At 45.9% G+C, this 27,623-nt stretch overlaps 1 protein-coding gene across 2 annotated transcripts in view; it reads right to left on the bottom strand.

Annotated features, from left to right (window-relative positions):
* Positions 1-7,667: 7,667 nt before the first annotated feature.
* sardh (sarcosine dehydrogenase) overlaps positions 7,668-27,623 on the bottom strand; it is a 77,556-nt gene continuing 57,600 nt past the window's right edge. For both annotated transcript variants that reach the window (XM_029708574.1, XM_029708573.1), the window contains exons 18-22: positions 26,668-26,761; positions 23,211-23,373; positions 19,694-19,862; positions 12,668-12,803; positions 7,668-9,075 (exon numbers count right to left, since the gene is read on the bottom strand). In XM_029708574.1, the coding sequence (XP_029564434.1) occupies positions 8,911-9,075; positions 12,668-12,803; positions 19,694-19,862; positions 23,211-23,373; positions 26,668-26,761 (727 nt within the window). In that variant the 3' untranslated portion in view covers positions 7,668-8,910. The remainder of the gene's footprint in view (positions 9,076-12,667; positions 12,804-19,693; positions 19,863-23,210; positions 23,374-26,667; positions 26,762-27,623) is intronic.

The raw sequence follows: 27,623 nt of genomic DNA on the forward strand, positions 1-27,623 counted from the left end.
TTGATTGAACATAAAATCTATTTCAATATGATTATATTATATAGGGCTATGCAGCCAATACTGTATTTGTCTTTTCAATTTGAAGCATCCTTCGCTTGTTTGTAACAATTGCAAAGACATTGCCAACTTCGTTCTGAAGTTATCTTTTCACGCGACTTCAATATAGTTAACGTTACAGTCGGATGGGACTTTTTCGTAGCAGGTTAGAATTTACGCCGCAGGTTTGGAGAATTAGCATATCAGGTTAGGAGAATTAGGCTAAAGTTAGGAAAATAGCAAGATTTGGCGAAAATGCTTTCCTAACCTGCCAAGAAAAATAACTTCCGGTCGAGGCTGATTTCAAGTGCAACTTTAGTACGATGGTTTTGGAAACCGTCTCAGAGATTGAACGATGCTCCTACATTCTAACGATGAATTTAGCCTTAAAATGCTTTTGGGAAACCGGGCCCTGCAACACACACCAACAATAATGTTAACCTGATTCATATTAAGCCACATATAAACCTGAGCTGTGTTCGAATGCACATACTAACATAGTGTACTACATACTATTAGTTCATTTTAGGGTGTGTTCGTAAATTCAATCTGGAGTGCCAAAGAACACAGAGTGTGCTCTGGGCGTTCGTAAATTCAGAGCGTTGTCATATGGCCCATTCGTAAATTCAGAGTTTCGCACATCGGAGCGTTCAGAGCGCACACTGGACGCTCTAGCCGAGGAGTTGGGTTGATCCGAGCGTTCTGACCTCACAACGGCAGTCAAGCACCCAAGCTAACGTTGGCTAGCTATTTCCAGACACAAAATAGAGAATACCTGACTCTTAGCTAAGAATGATGTAAATAATCAAGTCAATTAACGCTGGGTAGTTAGTTAAATAGCAGATAGTTAATGTACTGCCTGGAAAGTTAGATGTATTAGTAGGCAATTTTCCATAATTTCCGGACAATTTTTTTATTTTGAACATAAATAAGCCGCACATGTCTATAAGCCGCTGGTGCCTACCGGTACATTGAAACAAATGAACTTTACACAGGCTTTAACGAAACACGGCTTGTAACAAAAATAAATAGGCTTTAACGAAACACGGCTTGTAACAAAAAGAAATAGGCTTTAACGAAACACGGCTTGTAACAAAAAATAAAACATTAGCAGTAAGCTTTAGTTGTCTTTTTGCACTGAGTCAATTCCTCACGCTGCTGTTTCCAACGTCTTATCATCGACTCATTAAGACCAAGCTCCCGTGCAGAAGCTCTATTTCCTTTTCCAACAGCCAGATCAATCGCCTTCAACTTGAAAGCTGCATCATATGCATTTCTCCGTGTCTTTGCCATGATGAGGGTGACAAAATGACTACCGTAATCAGAATGATGGGAAGTTTGAGAGAGCTCGATTTAATCTAAACAGTAAACAAAAAAGTTGTTTGACCTTAACCCGTTCGGCAATTTCATTGGAAAGCTTCATGCCGGCAAAAAAACTGAGCACATCACAGAATGTGTTTTTTGGAGAAAAAAAAAATTGAAAGTGGGAAAAATCCATATATTAGCCGCGTCATTGTTTAAGCCGCGAGGTTCAAAGCGTGGGAAAAAAGTTGCGGCTTATAGTCCAGAAATTACGGGTAGGTACCTAAATATCATACCGGTACATGCTGCTGTAATGCTATGTGGTTCATAAGGATAGTGTAGCTAACAAATTGTCAGCCAACAAATCAAATCAAACTTTGTCACATGCGCCGAATACAAGTGAAGACCGCGAAATGCTTACTTACAATCCCTTAACTCTTCTTGAACCGCACTGTTGGTTAAGAAAATATTGACCAAATAAACTAAAGTAAAAAAATATAAAATACAACTTTACACAATAACGAGGCTATATACACAGGGTACTAGTACTGAGTCAGTGTGCGGGGGTACAGGTTAGTTGAGGTAATTTGTACATGTAGGTAGGGGTGAAGTGACTATGCATAGATAATAAACAGCAAGTAGCAGCAGTGTACAAAACAAATGGGGGGGGGGGGGGGTCAATGTAATAGTCCGGTGGCCGTTTGATTAATTCTTCAGCAATCTAGGCTTGGGGGTATTTTGGCGAATTTAGTTCGACATCTGGGAACTTTTGGCATACTAACTATATCCATACTATGACCAATAAGCATACTATATACTCAATTCACGTCACAAATACTACAGTTAGTACTATTGCTTGATGATGAGTTGGTTATTTGAATCCGCTGTGTAGTGCTAGGGCAAAAAAACAAAACTGAAAACCCTGCTCTAGAATTCCACCTCCATCAGTGTTCCCCAACCCTGGTCCTCCAGTACCCCCAACAGTACACATTTTCATTGTAGCCCTGGACAAACACACCTCCTTCAACTCATTTTTTATTTTATTTATTTATTTCACCTTTATTTAACCAGGTAGGCAAGTTGAGAACAAGTTCTCATTTACAATTGCGACCTGGCCAAGATAAAGCAAAGCAGTTCGACAACATACAAAAACACAGAGTTACACATGGAGTAAAACAACATACAATCAATGATGCAGTAGAAAAAAATAAGACTATATACAATGTGAGCAAATGATGTGAGATAATGGAGGTAAAGGCAAAAAAATGCCATGGTGGCAAAGTAAATAAAGTATGGCAAGAAAAACACTGGAATGGTAGATTTGTAGTTTGAAGAAAGTTAAAAGTTAAAATATAAATAATATGGTGCAAAGGAGCAAAATAAATAAAATAAATAAATACAGTAGGGGAAAAGGTAGTAGTTTGGGCTCAATTAAAGATGGGCTATGTACAGGTGCAGAGATCTGTGAGCTGCTCTGACAGCTGGTGCTTAAAGCTAGTGAGGGAGATAAGTGTTTCCAGTTTTAGAGATTTTTGTAGTTCGTTCCAGTCATTGGCAGCTGAGAACTGGAAGGAGAGACGACCAAAGGAGGAGTTGGCTTTAGGGGTGACCAGAGAGATATACCTGCTGGAGCGCGTGCTACAGGTGGGTGCTGCTATGGTGACCAGTGAGCGGAGATAAGGGGGGACTTTACCTAGCAGGGTCTTGTAGATGACCTGGAGCCAATGTGTTTGGCGACGATTATGAAGTGAAGGCCAGCCAACGAGAGCATACAGGTCGCAGTGGTGGGTTGTATATGGGGCTTTGGTGACAAAACGGATGGCACTGTGATAGACTGCATCCAGCTTGTTGAGTAGGGTATTGGAGGCTATTTTGTAAATGACATCGCCGAAGTCGAGGATTGGTAGGATGGTCAGTTTTACGAGGGTATGTTTGGCAGCATGAGTGAAGGATGCTTTGTTGCGAAATAGGAAGCCAATTCTAGATTTCACTTTGGATTGGAGATGATTGATGTGAGTCTGGAAGGAGAGTTTACAGTCTAACCAGACACCTAGGTATTTGTAGTTGTCCACAAATTCTAAGTTAGAACCGTCCAGAGAAGTTATGCTGGATGGGCGGGCAGGTGCAGGCAGCGATCGGTTGAAGAGCATGCATTTAGTTTTACTTGTGTTTAGGAGCAGTTGGAGACCACGGAAGGAGAGTTGAATGGCATTGAAGCTCGTCTGGAGGGTTGTTAACACAGTGTCCAAAGAAGGGCCAGAAGTATACAGAATGGTGTTGTCTGCGTAGAGGTGGATCAGAGATTCACCAGCAGCAAGAGCGACATCATTTATGTATACAGAGAAAAGAGTTGGCCCAAGAATTGAACCCTGTGGTACCCCCATAGAGACTGCCAGAGGTCCAGACAGTAGGCCCTCCGATTTGACACACTGAACTCTGTCAGAGAAGTAGTTGGTGAACCAGGCGACGCAATCGTTTGAGAAACCAAGGCTACTAAGTCTGCCGATGAGGATGTGGTGATTAACAGAGTCAAAAGCTTTGGCCAGGTCAATGAATACGGCAGCACAGTAATGTTTGTTATCGATGGCGGTTACGATGTCGTTTAGGACCTTGAGCGTGGCTGAGGTGCACCCATGACCAGCTCTGAAACCAGATTGCATAGCGGAGAGGGTGCGGTGGGATTCAAAATAGTCGGTAATCTGTTTGTTGACTTGGCTTTCGAAGACCTTAGAAAGGCAGGGTAGGATGGATATAGGTCTGTAGCAATTTGGGTCAAGAGTGTCACCTCCTTTGAAGAGGGGGATGACAGCAGCTGCTTTCCAATCTATGGGAATCTCAGACGACACGAAAGAGAGGTTGAACAGGCTAGTTATAGGGGTTGCAATAATTTCGGCAGATAATTTTAGAAAGAAAGGGTCCAGATTGTCAAGCCCAGCTGATTTGTAGGGGTCCAGATTTTGCAGCTCTTTCAGAACATCAGCTGAATGGATTTGGGAGAAGGAGAAATGGGGGAGGCTTGGGCGAGTAGCTGTGGGGGTGCAGTGCTGTTGAATGCAGTAGGGGTAGTTAGGTGGAAAGCATGGCCAGCCATAGAAAAATGCTTATTGAAATTCTCAATTATAGTGGGCTTATCGGTGGTGACAGAGTTTCCTATCCTCAGTGCAGTGGGCAGTTGGGAGGAGGTGTTCTTATTCTCCATGGACTTTACAATGTCCCAGAACTTTTTAGAGTTGGAGTTGCACGAAGCAAATTTCTGTTTGAAAAAGCTAGCCTTGGCGTTTCTAACTGCCTGTGTGTATTGGTTTCTAACTTCCCTAAAAAGTTGCATATCGCGGGGGCAGTTCGATGCTAATGCAGAACGCCACAGGATATTTTTGTGTTGGTTAAGGGCAGTCAGGTCTGGGGAGAACCAAGGGCTATATCTATTCCTGGTTCTAAATTTCTTGAAAGGGGCATGCTTATTTAAGATGGAGAGGAAGGCATTTTTAAAAAATAACCAGGCATCCTCTACTGACGGGATGAGGTCAATATCCTTCCAGGATACCAGGGCCAGGTCGATTAGAAAGGCTTGCTCGTTGAAATGTTTCAGGGAGCGTTTGACAGAGATTGATGATTAGAATCAAGTGTTCTTGTCCAGGGTTACAATACAAATGTGTACTGTTGGAGGAACTCGAAGAATAGTGTTGGGAAACATTGATCTACATGGCCTGTAACAAGTCCCCCACCAAGCAATTCCCTGCGAGTACACTGCGTACAGGACAGTAAAATATCACGTACAGACTTTTCATATACACACTGTGGAGCAACGGCCTGTTCACCCTGCAATCTTCCAACCGAGCCACGGCCTGTTCACCCTGCTATCATCCAACCGAGCCACGGCCTGTTCACCCTGCTATCATCCAACCAAGCCACGGCCTGTTCACCCCGCTATCATCCAGAAGGCGAGGTCAGTACAGGTGCATCAAAGCTGGAACCGAGAGACTGGTAAACAGCTTCTAATCTCAAGGCCATCAGACTGTTAAATATCCATCACTAGCCGGGTACCATCCAGCTACTCAACCCTGCACCTTAGAGGCTGCTGCCCTATATACATACACATGTAATCACTGGTTACTTTGATAATGGAACTCTATAGTCACTTTAATAATGTTTATATACTGCTTTACTCATTTCATATGTATATACTGTATTCTATTCTACTGTATTTTAGCCAATGCCACTTCGACATTGCTCGTCCTAATACTTATATATTTCTTAATTGCATTCTTTTACTTTTAGATTTGTGTATTGTTGTGAATTGTTAAACTACTGCACTGCTAGCAACACAAGCATTTTGTTACCCCCGCAATAACATCTGCTAAATATGTGTATGTGACCAATAAAACTGGATTTGAAATCCTATTCAGCAAAAAAGTATTTGTAGTGCATACTGCGTCACCAATAAACCACATGGGAGTATAGATGTCTAACAACATACACTACGTGGCCAAAATAATGTTTACACCCCTTCAAATGATTGGATTCAGCTATTTCAGCCACACCTGTTGTTTACAGGTATATAAAATCAAGTGCTCAGCCATGCAGTCTTCATAGATAAACATTGGCAGTGGAATGGCCCGTACTGAAGAGCTCGGTGACTTTCAACGTGGCACCATCATAGGATGCCACCCTTCCAACAAGTCAGTTCGTCAAATTTGTGCCCTGCTAGAGCTGCCCCGGTCAACTGTAAGTGCTGTTATTGTGAAGTGGAAATGTCTAGGAGCAACAGCTTAGCTGCTAAGTGGTAGGCCACACAAGCTCACAGAACGGGACCGCAAGCGTGTAAAAATCGCCTGTCCTCCAAACTGCCTCTGGAAGCAACGTCAGTGCAATAACCCTTTCGTCGGGAGATTCATGAAATGGGTTTCCATGGCCGAGCAGCCACACACACAAGCCTAAGATCACCATGCTCAATGCCAAGCTTCGGCCGGAGTGGTGTAAAGCTCGCCGCCATTGGACTCTGGAGTAGTGAAAACGCATTCCCTGGAGTGACGAATCACGCTACCTGCCCCAATGCATAGGGCCAGCTGTAAAGTTTGGTGGAGGAGAAGGTTTGGTTTGGCCCCTTAGTTCCAGTGAAGGGAAATCTTAACGCTACAGCATACAGACGATTCTGTGGTTCCAACGTTTTGGAGAAGGCCCTTTCCTGTTTCAGCATGACAATGGCCCTGTACATAAAGCGAGGTCCTTACAGAAATTGTTTCTTGAGATTGATGTGGAAGAACTTGATTGGCCTGCACAGAGCCCTGACCTCAACCCCATCGAACACATTTGGAATGAATTGGAACGCCGACTGCGAGCCAGGCCTAATTACCCAACATCAGTGCCCGACTTCACTAATGCTCGTGGCTGACTGGAAGCAAGTCCCTGCAGCAATAATTTTGGTTTTTATAATTTACAGTAACACTTTACCACAGATCTCTATGAAATGAGGGTTGCAGGTAGCCTAGCAGTTAGAGCATTGGGCCAGTCACTGAAAGGTTGCTGGTTCAAATACCCGAGCTGACAAGGCATAAAATCTGTTAATGCGTCCTAATTTGCTCGAGGGGTGCCATATTACTATGGCTGGCCCTGTAAAACACTTTTTTTTTTTTAAATACATTTTTATGACTGTGGATGTGTGTTTCTGACTGGCTGATGGCAGCTGTGATCGTAACAGACAGAGACATGGCCAGTGGGACAGTGGCAGGGGAGGGAGTCGGTGAGTATTTAATTTACCATGGCATCCTCACCTGAACCTGCGCCCATGGTCTCAGGCTGAATCGTGCTGCCCTCCCTGTCAACCAGGTCACAGTGTTCGGATGGGCATATGTATGCCAGACTGGCACAGCCCACCGTCACCGGAGACTAACTGTACCATATAAAACACAGAGAACCACTGTACAGACATGTACAAATACCATGCATGACACGCATGTTAAAACACACAGGTCATTCGTTCAAATGTGCACGTCACCATCACGCGAGACCAGGAAAAAGTTCATAGCACATTTAAGGCGCCCCCCTTCTCTCTCTGGTGAAGTACTTCTCCACAACAAGTGCAGGGGATGGCACATCACATCCAGTTGATCCAATGGCATCATCATCATCAAGAAGGCCTACTACAGTACTAGCATAATATCATAATCACATTCACAGAATTCAAGAGAACACCATTATTGTACTATAATACAATAGTATTATATTGTATCTAAATGATCACTTCACTTTCACACAAATAAAATAGAACTCCATTATGATATCTCTATGATCACTTCACTTTCACAATGAATAAATAAAACACTCCCTAGTCCAGTACAGATATTTATTCGTAAAGGAATCTGTGGGACAGATCAGATAAATATGAAATTAAGTTCGATTTGAATGGGCATAGTTTATCATTTTAAGCTGTATGGCAATCATTGACACCAATAATTGCATATACATGAGATCTAAAATAACAGGAAACTAGACCTCCTAGTCTTCTAAAGCGGTCGTTGAAGTCACTAACCTGATCCTCAGATGTGAAAATGTAAGATCACATTGAAGCAGGAAGAAGTGAGACAACATTAAGACCAGATGACCCAGCATGCCTTGCAACATCTGAAACATTACGTTCAGTATACAAAGAACAGTTCAGTTCACAAAGAACCAAAAAAAATACACCGCTAAAACAAATTACATTGGCTATGGATTGTATTGGAAATGAATCAATAAAGTGTATTGAGGATTTCACAGGGGAGCAGTCTTCATTTGTTCTATATTTTCACAGACAAGTCATTTTATTAATGCATTATTAGAGTTCAATTCAGCAATCAGACTTCATTTGGTATCAACTCTGGAGTTAGCATACACTAATATGAACACAATAAAAGCGCCAATGGGATCTTATAACATGCTCACCAATAGCAGCACCAGAGACATTAATGAAACTAAGAATATATTGCAGTTCGCCAATTTATACATTTTATTTTAGTAGTTCAGCAAAGCAAGGCACGTTAAGTACAGTATATTACCCTTTGTTAACTATTTGTTAATCAATTTATCATATTTTCTACTTGATAATCAGAGATGATTTTAAGACTTACAGAAGTAGCTGTTAGCTTCGCCTTCAGCCATGATAATAACATGGTGTTGAGGGATGGTACTGCAGGACTACCAAACTCGTGACTCTAATCTGTGGTTCACTGGCTCTTTTTACATGGAATTATACTTCATTAATACTGACTTAAAAACACTGCTGTTCTCAAGCTTTACGCCAGACAGAGACCGTAAACATGTACCTCACATGATACTCCAACCAGACATGGGTTCAAATACTATGTCATGTCATTTCAAATACTTTAGCTGTGCTTGATTAAGCGTGCCTGTTGCAATTGAACCATTAGAAAAGTCCAGAAAAATGTAAAACCCTGCCCACCGGCACTCCTGGCAGGCTAGAACAAAATCTCAAAAGTATTTGGACTCAGGTCTGACTCCAACATGGGGATATGCTGGGGGAGATCAGGGACATATACAAAACAGGCACATTGTTCAATCACACCTTGATGTACATTATTGTGCATTGGCCTTGTAAACGTTGTGGTAGTTGTCGGGGTAAATGCCTTTCACGCGGTTGTTTGAGGGGTCAAAGGGCGACTTGAGGTGGGGCTTGGCCTCGTACACCACACCCATCCTCTCCAGAGCGAACTTTCCACTCTTGATGAAGTCAGCATTTACCTGAGAGAGAGAGCGAGAGAGAAATAGAAAGCAAGAGCGCAAGAGGGGGATAGAGAAAGAGTGACATTGAAAGGGCGAGAGAGAATAAAGAATGCAAGAGAGCACACAGATATCGTTAAATCCACACCTTTAGTCAGAGATGGAGGAACTCCGAGTCTTTAAAATAAGTTCCTAATCCATCCTGAGACCTGAAAGCTCAGGGAACCTTAGACTGTTCTTAATGACCCGACTCTTCTCTAGCACTATTCCTGATTAGATACTGCAGGGTTCGTCAACTGGCACCCAGCGTCGCAAATTTGGTGCGCGGCAGATTTTCTTTGGCCTCCGAAAGCTCTCAGGTAAAATGTTTTTAATATATTTCTTGATAGTATCACTGATCTTTAGTGCGTTTTACGTATCGGCCTTCGTCAGAGCTTTTGTGAGTTTTTTAAAATAGCACCCTTATGTAGACCTAGCCCCACCCACATCCGTTCCACGCATCGAATGGGGTTGGAGTCGAAGGAAAAACAAATAAGCGCTACCAAATATAACAATATGCATTTCATAAATATTCGAATAAAGTGTGTACATTAAACGTATTAAACACGTCTGTAAAACCACAATGAGGACATCGACCTACCAAGCAAGTTTTCATAAATCAATGGGTACAGCGCAAGAAAAACGTCAGAGTAATCTGAAATAGGCACATAATTCATGTTCAAATTCACAACATAACATATACATAGGCATTTCATCATTAAGACCTTTAGGAAATAATGTCTGGAAGGTGAAAATCCAAAAACATTCTGTTTTGCTCAGAGTATTATTAATATCACCTCCCCTGTCTGATATCTTGACTTTCTCTATGCCACAAAATATAAAAAGGTAGAAATGTCATGTTTTAGGACATTAAAATGTACTGCGACTGTATAATCCCTGTCGTTTTTCCTGATTGAACGTTTATGTTTGAGAAAACGAGAGGTTTTACCTACATAGCACAGCCCACATGGACATTTCATCATGTAGATAACATGGGTGGAGGAGCACGTAATAATGTGATTTATTTTAAACCGTTTTCCTGTATGTGGGTGGCAGAAATACTCACACTTCATCATATTGTTGCACTGTGCGCATCCTCTGCATTTATAGCTACCATTTGGAAGAGGGGTTTGTGTTCCAAACAAAACAACTAAACGTGTGTTTGATTTAGTTCCTCAACAGCACAGCTAGGAGAGCTAAAAAAAAAAACACCTTATAGTTAAAGACTCTTCTTTGAGTCATAAAAGCGTATTGAAATTACTTAGGTACTGTACACACTTTGGAGAGGTGTGTGTGTGTGTGTCCACTTGGGAGACACCAGTTAGTCCTCTCACTCAAACCCTTGTAATTGCTTTGTCTTATGTTGCACCTACCCCACCTTTTCCAGGAATATTCTTATCATGTCACTGAATGTATCCAGAGTATTTTCAGATTTCGTTATCAACAAATGCGGCGAAAAGTACAGTTCATGTAAAATGCGTATAAAATCAACAGTGTAATGTTGTGTCAGGTATACTGTCGTGTACTCATCTTTGGTCTAAAACATTTTCCCATAATCTCCAAACTGTTTCAATGTAGCCCTATCCATATAGACCGATTCCCACAAGAGTAAAGGGTTAATGAAACCCAAATGTAATAAGAGGTCACGAAACAGCCAGCTCATTCACATCTCAATGTCAAAACTATTCCGGCCCAATGAGTCTGTTCCTTTGGTTCCCTTCCTCGCCGTGCTGTGGCCCCTGCTCTTTCCTGTTCTGGCTAATTATAACTCTCCAAAAAACGAGCTGGGCTGGAGGCAGGTCTAACCCAGCTCCTAGTCCGTACCCTAGCCCAACCGCAGTCGAAGTCCACTGGCCTCTAACCCTCGGCCCCGCCCCTAGCCAAGCCCCTGCCCTGCTCTCCCCGAATCATTAGTAGTTTGTCACTTCATCTCTTCCCCCCCCTCATTCTCTCTTTCAGTACTTCTTGCTTACTCTCTCTCATTTGCTCAGACTTGTTTTCACCCTCCCTCGCTCCTCTATCCCACCCCAATTACCTCCCTCCTTTCCGCTTGCACGCTCCCTCCCTTCTTTCCTCTCAATCTATCCCCCCCTTCTTTACTCTCCCTCTCTCCTTCCTTATGTTCTTTCACTTCCTCCCTTTCTCAATCTTTCTCACTGTCCTCCATCTCTGCCTTTCAGTAATCAGTGAGGCGGATGAATCCCTCCCTGCCACTCTGACCTAAGCAGCAGTAGCAAGTAAGGAGAGGAGAGGTTGAGTGGTGGAGGTTTCAGAGCCATGTGATGAGCTGCTTCTGACGACCGACTGACCCTTAACGCAGCGTAGGAGGGCATGTGGAGCGCTGCAGCGCAGGGCCAAAGCCAGGGCTTTGTGAGTGGATGTGTGCGTCTGCTTCGCATTCTGCTGTGCTACTGTGATGGGAGAGGATGTGAGGCCAATGATAAGTGACAGGGGGATATATATATATATATATATCCTGTGGAACAGGTGGAGACCTAGACGTGGTGTCTCACTCCGTAACGCACACAGCCCTGTAACACTCTCTCACACACACACACACACACACACACACAGTGCAGCAGCATCTCAGTGAACAAGGCAACGGTCATCCACTGAGTCAGAACCTGCTCGGCCCGGTAGGACACACTGAGGTGGTACCAGGTTAGCCCACCGGGCCGTATTCTATTACTACAGATTTTATTATTGGGGGGGTGTAAGGAAAACAACACAGGATGTACACATATGTACACACATATGCCCACCGCACCACTTCACCCAAGCGACTACTTATTGTTAACTGTTTTGTTCGGCAGTGCGGTAAAAAAAAACAAATGCTGTAAATATTCTGCTGTGCAATTATGTCCTGGTTGTCGTAATCTCAAAAACGGACGTGGCAGTTTCACCAATTAACGAGTCCAGCTTTATTTAAAGGGTTCTTTTGAAATGCTGGGGGGGAAAAAAAAGTTCTCAGTTTCCGAGGTAGCAACCAAAGCTTGTGTGTGTGTCAAAGACCTGGTACTAGAATCTGACTCAATTGCCACTCAGAATCAAATATGAAGTTGTTAAACTGCAAGATATGCGTGATATGATGACGTGGTATAATTATAGGAAAATCTGGGCGTCTGCTCCAACACAAGGAGAGGACAATAGAGTCCCCGAATATTGTCTATCCTAAAGTAAAAGCTCAGGCGAGATTGTCCGAAGGCTGAGTTGATCTGGCTAGAGCCAATTAATGATGACTGATAATAGGAGAAAGAGGCAGTTCCAGAACGTGCACACCCACAGGCACGCGCACGGTGGGCTCCGAGAGGAGTCATCGCTTCCCAGCCGGAGGAGGAGCAGAGCAGAGCAGCAATGAAGCGTTTCTAAAGAGCTGGAAACAAGCAGTCGTTTCCCGTCTGCCAATCGTTACGAGCGTAACGGCCAGAATACCACCAATTATAATAGAAATCCCATCTCCCAACGAAGAAGAAAAAAAAAGCCTGTTAATGTTCCTTCTACTTGTGGTGATGACAGAAATTGTGTGGGTGGCTGAGTTGAATGGCGCGCGTGTAGCCAACTATACATTACTCACCACTCCTCCGTCAGGGTTGCGGATGTATCCGTATCCGATCTGCTTGTCAATAAAGAACCCGTAGTCGGAGCGCCGCAGATGGCCTACGGGAACGCCGTTCCGGAAGATTGCTTCCAGACCGAACATCGGGACTTTCCTGTTAGTAGGAACAGACAGACAGAGGTGTCAGGTTGAGCTACATCACACAGACCTGTTCAGGAGGATGTCATGTTAGAGAGATGGGGAAAGAGAAGAGAGACAAACCAGGTTTCTATCCAACCATTTCCTGCGGATGAAAAAAAAAGTTACGACAGGCCTAATGGAAACAGCAAATTTGTCGACAAAACAAAATACGCTAGACAAGGCGGGATATATTTTTTGTAGATTAAATAGATCATGCCACAATTGAAGTAAACTTGTAGTTTCGTGCAAATTTCCAATAAATATCGAGGGTAGGCTATCATTTGAATGATGATCGGTGCGCGGTTGCCAATTATATATAAAGTACCAGTCAAAAGTCTGGTGATAGTGATGATAAAGATATTGTAGCAGTGTATGTTAATGGTAACTTATTATTTGTTTGCAGAAATGGTTGGATGGAAACCTTCTCATTCAAGGGTTTTCATTTTTACTATTTTCTACATTGTAGAATAATAACAAATAAATATAAATATATTTTATATTTGAGATTCTTCAAAGTAGCCACCCTTTACCTTGATGACAGCTTTGCACACTCTTAGCATTCTCTCAACCAGCTTCATGAGATAGTCACATGGAATTCAATTCAATTAACAAGTATGCCTTGTTAAAAATTAATTAGTGGAATTTCTTTCCTTCTTAATGTGTTTGAGCCAATCAGTTGTGTTGTGACAAGGTAGGGGTGGTATACAGAAGATAACCCTATTTGGTAAAAGACCAAGTCAATATTATGGCAAGAACAGCTCAAATAAGCAGAGTAACGACAGTCCATCATTACTTTAAGACATGAAGGTCAGTCAATACAGAACATTTCAAGAAATGTGAAAGTTCCTTCAAGTGCAGTCGCAAAAACCATCAAGCGCTATGATGAAACTGGCTCTCATGAGGACCGCCACAGGAAAGGAAGACCCAGAGTTACCTCTGCTGCAGAGGACACGTTCATTAGAGTAACCAGCCTCAGATTACAGCCCAAATAAATGCTTCACAGAGTTCAAGAAACAGAAACATCAACATCTACTGTTCAGAGGAGACTGCGTAAATCAGGCCTTCATGGTTGAATTGCAGCAAAGAAACCACTACTAAAGGACACCAATAAGAAGAAGAGACTTGTTTGGGCCAAGAAACACGAGCAATGGACATTAGACCGGTGGAAATCTGTCCTTTGGTCTGATGAGTCCAAATTTGAGATTATTGTATCCAACCACTGTGTCTTTGTGAGACGCAGAGTAGGTGAACGAATGATCTCCGAATGTGTGGTTCCCACCGTGAAGCATGGAGGAGGAGGTGTGATGGTGCTTTGCTGGTGACATTGTCTGATTTATTTAGAATTCAAGGCACACTTAACCAGCATGGCTACCACAGCATTCTGCAGTGATATCCCATCTGGTTTGCGCTTAGTTGGACAATAATTTGTTTTTCAACAGGACAATGACCTAGCACACACCTCCAGGCTGTAAGGGCTATTTGACCAAGCAGGAGAGTGACGGAGTGCTGCATCAGATGACCTGGACTCGACAATCACCCGACCTTAACCCAATTGAGATGGTTTGGAATGAGTTGGACCACAGAGTGAAGGAAAAGCAGCCAACAAGTCCTCAGCATATGTGGGAACTCCTTCAAGACTGTTTGAAAAGCATTCCTCATGAAGCTGGTTGAGAGAATGCCAAGAGTGTGCAAAGCTGTCATCAAGGCAAAGGGTGGCTACTTTGAAGAATCTAAAATATATTTTGATTTGTTTAACACTTTTGGTTACTACATGATTCCATATGTGTTATTTCATAGTTCTGACTGGCACTGTGTGTATATGCAGTTGAAGTCGGAAGTTTACATACACTTAGGTAGGAGTCATTAAAACACATTTTTCAACCACGCCACAAATTTCTTGTTAACAAACTATAGTTTTGGCAAGTCAGTTAGGACATCTACTTTGTGCATGACACAAGTAATTTTTCCAACAATTGTTTAAAGACAGATTATTTCATTTATAATTAACTGTATTACAATTCCAATGGGTCAGAAGTTTACATACACTAAGTTGACTGTGCCTTTAAACAGCTTGGAAAATTCCAGAAAATGATGTCATGGCTTTAGAAGCTTCTGATAGGCTAACTGACATCATTTGAGTCAATTGGAGGTGTACATGTGGATGTATTTCAAGGCCTACCTTCAAACTCAGTGCCTCTTTGCTTGACATCATGGGAAAATCAAAAGAAATCAGCCAAGACCTGAGAAAAAAAATGGTATTCCTCCACAAGTCTGGTTCATCCTTGGGAGCAATTTCCAAATGCCTGAAGGTACCACGTTCATCTGCACAAACAATAGTATGCAAGTATAAACACCATGGGACCACGCAGCCGTCGTACTGCTCAGGAAGGAGACGCGTTCTGTCTCCTAGAGATGAACGTACTTTGGTGTGAAAAGTGCAAATCAATCCCAGAACAACAGCAAAGGACCTTGTGAAGCTGCTGGAGGAAACAGGTAAAAAAGTACCTATATCCACAGTAAAACGAGTCCTATATCGACATAACCTGAACGGCCGCTCAGCAAGGAAGAAGCCACTGCTCCAAAACTGCCATAAAAAAGCCAGACTACAGTTTGCAACTGCAAATGGGGACAAAGATCGTATTTTTTGGAGAAATGTCCTCTGGTCTGATGAAACAAAAATAGAACTGTTTGGCCATAATGACCATCGTTATGTTCGGAGGAAAAAGGGGACGCTTGCAAGCCGAAGAACACCATCCCAACCGTGAAGCAGGGGGGTGGCAGCATCATGTTGTGTGGGTGCTTTGCTGCAGGAGAGACTGGTGCACTTAACAAAATAGATGGCATCATGAGGTGGGAAAATTATGTGGATATATTGAAGCAACATCTCAAGACATCAGTCAGGAAGTTAAAGTTTGGTCGCAAATGGGTCTTCCAAATGGACAATGACCCCAAACATACTTCCAAAGTTGTGGCAAAATGGCTTAAGGACAACAAAGTCAAGGTATTGGAGTGGCCATCACAAAGCCCTGACCTCAATTCCATAGAATATTTGAGGGCAGAACTGAAAAAGCATGTGCGAGCAAGGAGGCCTACAAACCTGATTCAGCTACATCAGCTCTGTCAAGAGGAATGCAATGCTACCAAATACTAATTGAGTGTATGTAAACTTCTGACCCACTGGGAATGTGATGAAAGAAATAAAAGCTGAAATAAATCATTCTCTCTACTATTATTCTGACATTTCACATTCTTAAAATAAAGTGGTGATCCTAACTGACTTAAAACAGGGAATTTTTACTAGGATTAAAAGTCAGGAATTGTGAAAAACTGAGATGAAATGTATTTGGCTAAGGTGTATGTGAACTTCTGACTTCAACTGTATGTATGTATATATATATATATATATATATAAATAAATAAATAAATAAATAAAGATATTGCTTTTAGCCATGTCATATAACCTACCCTGTTCACTATATCATCAACTGTTGTCATTAGAGCACCAAAACCAGATTGGGCAAGGAGGTATGCTATTTATCGCAACAGTTGTTGTGACAAAACCATCAGAGTTGAAATTGCAAATAAACATATGAAACTTCAGGTTTTTTTTATTCGGTACCTGAACTCATACACTAAAGTTATTTTATGTGCACTACGTCATCACGCACAGCTTTTTATTGGCTAAAAAATCCGTTTGATGGAAACACACCTCTGGTGGGAAAATGTTAATATTTTATCTATGTGATTGAGACAGCGCAAGAGACAGAGAGCGCTGCACATGTCCTCTATATTGTTATTGTTCAATGGCTATTTAGACCCTTGGGTAATGTTGTCCCTTTGACAAGTATGACTATTATTATTTTAATATTGTAAATATCCAAAGTAAGCTTTGGCAATATGTACATTGTTACATCATAACAATAAAGCACAGTGAATTGAAATTGAGACAGAGCGCCAGAGAGATAGAGACAGAGCGCCAGAGAGACAGAGCGCCAGAGAGACAGAGCGCCAGAGAGACAGAGCGCCAGAGAGACAGAGCGCCAGAGAGACAGAGCGCCAGAGCGCCAGAGAGACAGAGTGCGAGAGACAGAGCGCCAGAGACAGAGCGCCAGAGAGCGAGAGACAGAGCGCCAGAGAGCGAGAGACAGAGCGCCAGAGAGCGAGAGACAAAGCGCCAGAGAGCGATAGACAGAGCGCCAGAGAGCGAGAGACAGAGCGCCAGAGAGTGAGAGACAGAGCGCCAGAGCGAGAGAGCTCGAAAGAGCGCGAGAGAGAACGAGAGAGCGCCAGAGAGAGAGAGAGAGAGAGAGAAAGAGCACCAGAGAGGCTGAGCGAGCATGAGAAAGGCTGAGGGCCCAAGAGAGAGCGAGTCAGAGAGAGCACGAGAGAACACCAGAGAGAACGAGAGCGCCAGAGCGAGGAAAGCACCAGAGAGAGAAAGAGAGAGCAGGAGAGGCACAGAGCGCGCCAGCCAGCGAGAGCCAGAACACCAGCCAGAGAGAGCGCCAGCCAGAGAGAGCACTAGCCAGAGAGAGCGCCAGCCAGAGAGAGCGCCAGCCAGAGAGAGCGCCAGCCAGAGAGATCGAGAGCCAGAGCGCCAGCCAGAGAGCCTGAGCCAGAGCCTGAGCGCCACCCAGAGAGCCTGAGCGAGAGCGCCAGCCAGAGAGCCAGAGCGCCAGCCAGAGAGCCAGCAAGAGAGCCTGAGCGAGAGCCAGCAAGAGACCCTGAGCGAGAGCCAGAGCGCCAGCCAGAGAGCCAGTCAGAGTGCCAGCCAGAGAGCCAGCCAGAGAGCCAGCCAGAGAGCCAGCCAGAGAGCCTGAGTGAGCACCAGATCGCCAGCCAGAAAGCCTGAGCGAGAGCCAGAGCGCCAGCAAGAGAGCCTAAGCGAGAGCCAGAGCGCCAGCCAGAGAGCCTAAGCGAGAGCCAGAGCGCCAGCCAGAGAGCCAGAGTGCCAGCCAGAGAGCCTAAGTGCCAGCCAGAGAGCCTAAGCGAGAGCCAGAGCGCCAGCCAAAGCGCCAGCCAAAGAGCCAGCCAGAGAGCCTAAGTGAGCGCCAGACTGCCATCCAGATAGCCTGAGCACCTGCCAGATCGCCTGAGCGCCTGCCAGAGAGAGAGAGCGCGAGAGAACGAGAGCGCAAGCGAGAGAGCGAGCCAGAGCGAGCGAGAGCGAGCCAGAGCGAGCGAGAGCGCCAGAGCGAGAGCGCGCCAGAGCGCAAGAGAGAGAGAGCGCAAGAGCGCCAGAGAGAGCACCCGAGCCGGAGAGAGAGCGCCAGAGAGAGAGAGCGCCAGAGAGAGAGAGCGAGAGAGCGCCAGAGCAAGAGAGCGCAAGAGAGAGAGAGCGCAAGAGCGCCAGAGAGAGCACCCGAGCCGGAGAGAGAGAGCAAGAGAGAGAGAGCGCCAGAGAGAGCCAGAGAGAGACCGAAGAGAGAGAGAGCGCCAGAGAGCGAGAGAGAGAGCGCCAGAGAGAGCGAGAGCGCCAGAGAGAGAGAGCGAGAGCGCCAGAGAGAGCGAGAGCGCCAGAGAGAGCGAGAGCGCCAGAGAGAGCGCGCCAGAGAGAGAGTGAGAGCGCGCCAGAGAGAGGGAGAGAGTGCCAGAGAGAGAGAGCGCCAGAGAGAGAGCGCCAGAGAGAGAGAGAGAGCGCCAGAGAGAGAGAGAGAGAGCCAGAGAGAGAGAGAGAGCCAGAGAGAGCCAGAGAGAGAGAGAGAGAGAGAGAGAGAGAGCCAGAGAGAGAGAGAGAGCGCCAGAGAGAGAGAGAGAGAGGCCAGAGAGAGAGAGAGAGAGCCAGAGAGAGAGAGAGCCAGAGAGAGAGAGAGAGAGAGCGCCAGAGAGAGAGAGAGCGCCAGAGAGAGAGAGAGAGCGCCAGAGAGAGAGAGAGAGGCGCCAGAGAGAGAGAGAGCGCCAGAGAGAGAGAGCGCCAGAGAGGAGAGAGCCAGAGAGAGAGAGAGCGCCAGAGAGAGAGAGAGCCAGAGAGAGAGAGAGAGAGAGAGAGCCAGAGAGAGAGAGAGAGAGAGAGCGCCAGAGAGAGAGAGAGAGCGCCAGAGAGAGAGAGAGAGATCGCCAGAGAGAGAGAGAGAGCGCCAGAGAGAGAGAGAGCGCCAGAGAGAGAGAGAGCGCCAGAGAGAGCGCCAGAGCGCCAGAAAGAGACAGAGTGCCAGAGCGCCAGAGAGAGACAGAGTGACAGAGCGCCAGAGAGAAAGATTGACAGAGCGCCAGAGAGAGAGAGACAGAGCGCCAGAGAGAGAGAGACAGAGCGCCAGAGAGAGAGACAGAGCGAGAGACAGACGGCTCACACTGCATCAAACAGACCTGTTCAGGTGATATAACGTTAGAGCGTTCAGACAGAAATGTCTTATGTAGAACAGATATGATTGTCTGCGTGTATAATAGGGGATCATGTCAGCTCCACTCATTGAATTTCTATCTGCACCTCAGACCTGAACCAGACAGAGTAGTCTCAGTGAATCAACTCAGAAAACGATATCACGTCAGGCTGACAGTCCTTTAAATCCACTTCTCACCGAATCCCTTCTAATCAAACCACAGGAGTTTTAGTGAATTACTGGAAACATCACTTAGTCCCTCACATTTAGACCAAACCAGGTCTGCTACAGTACACTAACAGCAGGGAAGACTTGAGGGCTAAGTTTCAAACATATGATTCTGTCATTTCTATTTCTATGGTTGTCATTAAGGCCATGGTCATGTTGACTTTAAAAAGAAGAGAAACACACCATTCTAACTGGAGTCATCAAAGACCCACATGGAAGGAGGAGGAAGAAACCGAGGATATGAGAAAATAATGCTGGTGACATTTAATTATGTCCTCAAGCTAAAAAAGTTGCCATGGTGACCGTGACCACTCACTCATCAATGGTGAAACAGACAATGCGTCTACGTAGTCCCTCAGCCTTCTGCTTCTCCAGAGAGGCCCGACCCAGGAAGGGAATGGTGCTCTTCATCTTACAGGTGAACGCTAGTCCCGCCTCCAGAGGTGTGTCGTCAGGGCGCAGGTCAGCATGCCAATGTCTGTAGCCTAGGGAGAGAGGAGGGGAGTCACTATCCAGCCAAACTGCAAACCTTGGAAGAGGTAGGACACAGAATGGACGAGACAGGTGTAATGTACGCTTGCACACTCGCGTTCAGTCAGTGGAGGCTGGTGGGAGGAGCCATAGGAGGAGGGTAATGGCTGGAAAGGAATTCATGGAACGGCGTCAAACATGCGGTTTCCATACGTTTGATACGTTTACATGTATTCCATTCCAGCCACTACAATGAGCCCATCCTCCTTTAGCTCCTCCCACCAGCCTCCCCTGCATTCACTATACACAGAAACACGAACGCACGCAAGCGCGCAGAGGTTAAGCGCTCTCAAAGAAGTTGCTTATGGCTGTCCAACGTATTCGACGATCACTTCCGAGTTAACGGGGAATTCTTTGGTGACTGCAGAGTCCAATCAGAGATCCACAAGCTTTATTGCAGGTGGGGCATATGCAGTCTGTGTTGGCGGGGGCAGGCGTGGTTGTATGTCTCCTGAGCTGTTTTTGCTGTCTCTTTATGCTCCTCTCCCCGCCTCTGTACACTGCTCTGGCAGAGCTGCTGCCAGGTGGAACGGTTGGCAGCAGCATCCTCTAGGTCTGTGGGTTCGATGTTGCACTTCTTCAGTGACGTTTCTAGCTGGTCCTTGTAGAGCTTCAGCTGCCCCCTTGCAGATCGCCGGCCAAGATGTAGCTTGGCCATACAGGATCTTCCCTGGCAAGCGCTCCTGAGACATTCTAATGACATGCCCAAGCCAGCGCAGTTGGTGTTGTGTGACCATGGCCTCCATACTCTTGCAGTTGGTCTTAGCAAGTATTTCTGTATGGGGCACACGGTTGCACCAGGGGATTCCCAGGATGCAATGCAGGCATCTAATGTGGAATCGCTCGAGCTGCATGTTGTGGCGACTAAGTGACCCAGGCTTCACAGCTGTAAAAAAGTATGGTGACGCAGACGGCTTGATCGACGGCAACCTTGGTGTGGACGTAGTACTATGACGTAGTACATCAGGTGCCAGTGTTTGGAGCGGGGGGGCATCCATGATGCCTTATATTTGTTCTTCTGCTGGAACAAGGTGTTAGTGACAATGGGATCGTGCTCGGCACATCGAGTTAGCAGGCTCACGCCGTTCTCATTGACCTGGCCAACACCATGCCTACCCAGCACTCCGCTCCATATCCTGTTGCTCTGTCCCACCCTAGCGTTGAAGTCACCCAGCAGAAACATCTTGTCGTTCCTGGGGATGCGGTGAAGGGCCTCATCTAGTGACTGGTAGAAGCAGTCCTTTGCCTCATTTTCAGATGGTAACGTCGGTGCGTATGCACTGAGAAGAGTAGCATAACGCATCTTGGCTAGGGGGTTACGGAGAGACATGAGTCTTTCCCTTATGCCGACAGGTGTTTCGGTGAGGCTGGGTAAAGGCTGTTCTTAATGGCCAGTCCCACACCGTGCTGATGTTGTGGAACTCCCGATAGGTGCGGTAGCCTATCCAGGATGGAGTGAGTGGGCAATTTTTAGGCCACCTATTCTAGGCCTCTCCCCAGCTGGGGTGAGCAGCGTGGCTCCTAAGTCGGGATGCTCAGTCACACAGGGGTCTGCCGAGAGCAGCTGCCACTCAAGTCCCAGCTGCTGGCGACCGTAATAGACCTGTGCCGCTGGCGTGCAGGGCTCTGATTAAGGGCTCCCGGTTTCCGGCTGATGGCTTCACCGAGGTCAGAAGTGGATACCTGTGCAAAGGAAGTTATTTAAAGTGCCGCTGAGTGTGTGCGCAATGCCCAACAGCACTACTTCACTGTAGGAAGGTGACATTCCAGTGGCAAGGGGGGGGAAACCCAGGACGACCAGTATCTTCCACAGCTGCAGGAGGCTGCCGAAACCCCAGTCTGTCAGCGTCTGCCTACCGCGCGCCGCCAGCATGCTGCTTTTCTCTCAGGGTGTGCTCCCCAAGCCTTTGTCGTACCAGACTAACCCACAAGGCAGCGGGACAGTGGTTGACGGCTGCCAGGACTTGTCCACACAGAGGTGGGCCTGTACAGACGCATCTCTGGGGCCCACTGCTGCTCCCGAGATCCCCAGCCGGTTAGACTGGAGTTTCAAGACAACCAGTTAACATGTGCCACCACGCGAGGAGGCCCGACAGGAGTCTTGGTCATGGAGATGCTTTGTCCAGGCAAGGGGAGACTTGTGCATGAAGCTTCACCCCAATTCACCACAAGGGCTAGCCGGCGGCAGCAAGCTGTAAGCGAGAGTATTCAAGCACGTGGCAAGAGGGCATGCAACTGACCTCTACCGCAGCACTACTGCACTAGACGCGTCACATGTACCCTGCGGTTACCCGCCGCCACAAATAAGTTACTGTAATGCATATTCACTGCCAGCTCCCCCGGCCTGTCAACAGACTAAACAGAGCGGGTAGTTGTACACTGTGGTTGATCCCGAGTGATGTTGAAGTACAAGCTAACATTATAGGATACTGCTGACACGTCAAACAGCCACTGTAATGGGTCTCTCATTTCTGCTAGTCATGCTACTGCTGTTCTCTCGAGGACACAGGTATCCATCTATTGAACCAAACACGCTCTGTTTCACTTACAGCTCCGCTCCATGTTGTCACGACACCAGTATCGCGATACTTACCATACCAGATTATCCTTGGCAAAAAAATAAAAACACGAAGCCGACAAAAAAGTCCTTTTAAAATCTACTTTTGTAAAACAAATGTGACTCTGGGTGACAACATAAGGCAGTTTTTTCCCAACATTACGACTGTTTTCCTCAAGAAATTCTGTCCGCTTCACGTTTTGTTTCCTTACTTCCTAGTATCGCGATACTGGTATCGTGACAAAACTACGACGGATACCTATGGAAATCTGTACATCTGCTACTTTCTGCTGCCTATGGAAGTTTATACATTCAGTTGAGACATTTACAGGACTGTTACTGTACTCTTAGCCTGGGTACTAGTCAGTTAAGCGAACATTCCACACCTTGTACTCCGTGTCATTGCCAAACTAAGCGATCTGCAGCGTGTGATTATCACACTGCCGTTACAGAAGAAAAAGGGGGTAGTGAAGTCCCAGCTTTTCCTGGCTCATCTCACTAATAGCCCTGTGTTTTCCTGGAACATGTCATAGCTGAAGCACAGCTGGTGGTTGTGATGTGTCGCCACCAGCCCCTCAGCTCAGAAAACCACAGCTGGGTCCGGAAACACTTCGTTAAGTTGTTGTTCTGCCACCAAACTCTTTCAGAGCTAAGCTGTACTATACCTTTCTCGATGCTGAAGTACACAGTTCGCTCTATGCTGAGGGAGTCACTGGCACACACACGCGCGCGCACACACAAACACCTTTCTCTATGCTGAGGGAGTCGATGGCTCTGTATCCGGCGTTGATGATGCTGTGCTTGGCACCGGCAGCCATGACAGCCTGGTAGACGGGCACGCAGGAGTCTTTAGGGATGTGCAGTTCCCAGCCCAGCTCGCCCACGAAGGACAGACGCATGGCTCGCACCTAGAGGGGGGAGGGGGTGACAGAATGAGAATTCATGAGCGAGCGATTGAATGAGTGAGCGAACGAACAAAGTGATCATTTAAAATGTCCTGGGACATGACGGGGCTCTAATAAGATGCAGTAATTGGAACCGATAGTTCCCTCTTCCCAACAAACTGTATGCAATGAGACTTTAAATTGCATGGCCAGAACCCAATGGAATATAGATGTAATGGAATGAATAGTGGAATTGTGTACGAGTTGTCCTTGAGAGCAGGAAGGCAGCTCACACTGGTCTAGTCTGACAGAGAGAACCCTTCTGGAGAACAGCACAGCTGCTCTGTAACCCTCCTACTATCTACCGCTCCCACACACACACACACACACACACACACACACACACACGTCTTCAAGGACATGGTCTGTATGCCTGGCTGCTGTACATTCTAATGAAGAAGTTCCTCGCAGGGAGAGAGGGAACAGAGAGGAGAGAAAGAGAGCGTGGGAGGATGAACAGAAGCATGGGAAACAAAGAAACGAACAGGGTGGGAACTGATAAAAATGTGTTAGGGATAGAGCTGGATACGGAGAAGAAAAGAGGAGGAGCAGAAGGCGAGAGGGTGAGAGACTAAAGAAGGTGAGAGGGTGAGAGACTATAGAAGGCGAGAGGGTGAGAGACTAAAGAAGGCGAGAGGGTGAGAGACTAAAGAAGGAGAGAGGGTGAGAGACTATAGAAGGCGAGAGGGTGAGAGACTAAAGAAGGCGAGAGGGTGAGAGACTAAAGAAGGCGAGAGGGTGAGAGACTAAAGAAGGCGAGAGGGTGAGAGACTAAAGAAGGCGAGAGGGTGAGAGACTAAAGAAGGCGAGAGGGTGAGAGACTAAAGAAGGCGAGAGGGTGAGAGACTATAGAAGGCGAGAGGGTGAGAGACTAAAGAAGGCGAGAGGGTGAGAGACTAAAGAAGGCGAGAGGGTGAGAGACTATAGAAGGCGAGAGGGTGAGAGACTAAAGAAGGCGAGAAGGGTAGAGACTATAGAATGCGAGAGGGTGAGAGACTAAAGAAGGCGAGAGGGTGAGAGACTAAAGAAGGCGAGAGGGTGAGAGACTAGAGAAGGCGAGGGGGTGAGAGACTAAGAAGGCGAAGGGTGAGAGACTAGAGGCGAGAGGGTGAGAGACTAAAGAAGGCGAGAGGGTGAGAGACTAAAGAAGGCGAGAGGGTGAGAGACTAAAGAAGGCGAGAGGGTGAGAGACTAAAGAAGGCGAGAGGGTGAGAGACTAAAGAAGGCGAGAGGGTGAGAGACTAAAGAAGGCGAGAGGGTGAGAGACTAAAGAAGGAGAGAGGGCGAGAGACTAAGGAAGGCGAGAGGGTGAGAGACTAAGGAAGGCGAGAGGGCGAGAGACTAAGGAAGGCGAGAGGGCGAGAGACTAAGGAAGGCGAGAGGGCGAGAGACTAAAGAAGGCGAGAGGGCGAGAGACTAAGGAAGGCGAGAGGGCGAGAGACTAAAGAAGGCGAGAGGGTGAGAGACTTAAGAAGGAGAGAGGGCGAGAGACTAAAGAAGGAGAGAGGGTGAGAGACTAAAGAAGGAGAGAGGGTGAGAGACTAAAGAAGGCGAGAGGGTGAGAGACTAAAGAAGGAGAGAGGGTGAGAGACTGGTGAAGCAGGACAGCAGGAGGAATATGAGGAGAAGCTGAGATGTGACAACAGCAAGGATAGTTGAAGAGGCAGCCCCAGAGGAGGCCCTGTCAGCCACACCATCTGGCCAGCACAGCCTCACACAGGTCCCTTTATCCCCCCCACACACAGCAGGAAACTCTAGGGATCCGGACAGAACTAGGCCAAGATCCTCTCACATAACACATACACAAATAATAATCATGCATGCACATGCAGGCACACATGCACACCCACGTGCATGCACACCCCCTCCAAACCAAACAACCCGCCTCACGGTATGGTAAACCTGTATGAGAGAATGATGTGTATTGAGTGAGTTGGGGCACAGGCAAAGACAGTGTTTTCAGCACAGCAGTGAGACCATCATTGGGATTAAAATGCCATCAAGACCGTACTTAATGTAGGACAGGATGGGGCATTAGTGAAGGCAGGCAGATGCCAAAGAACAAGGGGGATCCAGAAAAAAACGATGACATAATTCAGCTAAATCAAAACAGAATGCATTAGCGACACTGAGCCAGAGGCTTAGTTCGAAATAGAGCTGTCTTTATTTGGGAGAGGAGAGCCACTCCATTCCAACGCTGCTCTGCTCATCTACTGGGAAACATACAGAGGGCCCAGTGTTTTATACTGTACTGTAATTACAGTGTAATAGTTAGAGCTGTATTGGATGTTTATAAAACACTCCAAAATGTATTACAGATATCAAGCTAAAACATGTATAGAGATGTTGTCTCTTAATTTGATCACTGTTGTCAGATTGTTGCAACTTGTAGTGTGTTGAAGGTTTAAAAAAAGTTTCTAAAGTTTGGAACATTTCCACTTAAACTTGATTTGCCCCAACAAAAAATGCATCAACCCCTACAAAAATATCCATGAATTATAATCCACATAATTCAGATTTCCTGCAGGATTATTTTACTGCTGTGAGAAACTGGTCAAATTAAGATGGTGTGTGTTAAATGCACAGATACGTAAATGTTTTCTACAACTCTGAAATGAGGCAGAGAGGAGGAAAAGACTGGATGGTGAAAGACTAAAATGTTTAGATTCAAGGGAGATATGAATAATGGAGAGGAGAGGGACAGATGAGAGAGAGAGCGCAATAGAAAAAAAGAGAGAGGGAGGGTAGAGAAGTATGCAGAGTGTCTGACATGAGGTCTCAGTCACAGGGGTGATGTGAGCCAGGCCATCTGTCCCATAAACAGGCGCAACACACTCACACTCAGGTTCCTCCCACGCACACACAATACACAACTAGGCCGAGACACGCAACAAAACACACACGCAGGCAGCGACACACAAACGCGCACATACAACAACCACCTTTGTGCACGCATGAACGCACGCACGCGAAGATATGCACCCTCGCTCTTTCCTTGCTCTCTCTCGTGCACACTCAGGAGAAAACAACCCTTCTTCAAGCGGCGCCATGAAATGTACATTTATTCGAATTTACTACTTGAATTCCATTGGCAATTGACATCACTGTGTGAAGAAGAGTAATTTGTACCATTTTAAATTATACATTTGATGAGGCAGGAGTGTAAGGGTGGGAATGAAAGGGGGAAATAACTGTTAGCCAGACAGACCAATAGAGCCAGCCAGCCAGGAAGGAAGACAGACAGGTATTTTCTCTTACCTTGTGTCCGGCAGCGTTACAGACTTTGTGTGTAGAGAAAGCGAAGGCTTCGTTACTCAGGTCTGTATCCAGGATCTCCTGTAGCACCTCTCGACTGTGGACAGACACAGAACACCACGTCAGCAAATCAGCTGTCAATCAACCAGTATCAGCCAATCACCTGTCAATCAGGAACGGCTCTAACCAGCAACTGCCAAAGGGATCATCAGTGAATCAACAGAATATCTGTCAATCACCAATCGCAGCAGAGCTCGCGTCAGCCAAAGTACCTAGCAGTCAACCTGTCCATCTGAGAAAAGTCCACTACAGAAAATGTACAGTTGAAGTCGGAAGTTTACATACACTTAGGTTGGAGTCATTAACTCGTTTTTCAACCACTCCACAAATTTCTTGTTAACAAACTATAGTTTTGGCAAGTCGTTTAGGACATCTACTTTGTGCATGACACAAGTAATTTTTCCAACACAGACAGGTTATTTCACTATCACAATTCCAGTGGGTCAGAAGTTTACAAACACTAAGTTGACTGTGCCTTTAAACAGCTTGGAAAATTCCAGAAAATTATGTCATGGCTTTAGAAGCTTCTGATAGCCTAATTGACATCATTTGAGTCAATTGGAGGTGTACCTGTGGATGTATTTCAAGGCCTACCTTCAAACTCAGCGCCTCTTTGCTTGACATCATGGGAAAATCAAAAGAAATCAGCCAAGACCTCAGAAAAAAAAATGTAGACCTCCACAAGTCTGGTTCATCCTTGGGAGCAATTTCCAAACGCCTGAAGGTACCACGTTCATCTGTACAAACAATAGTATGCGAGTATAAACACCATGGGACCACGCAGCCGTCATACCGCTCAGGAAGGAGACGTGTTCTGTCTCCTAGAGATGAATGTACTTTGGTGCGAAAAGTGCACATCAATCCCAGAACAACAGCAAAGGACCTTGTGAAGCTGCTGG

The sequence above is a fragment of the Salmo trutta genome, chromosome 23, assembly GCF_901001165.1.
Source record: "Salmo trutta chromosome 23, fSalTru1.1, whole genome shotgun sequence".
Taxonomy (NCBI): Eukaryota; Metazoa; Chordata; class Actinopteri; order Salmoniformes; family Salmonidae; genus Salmo; species Salmo trutta.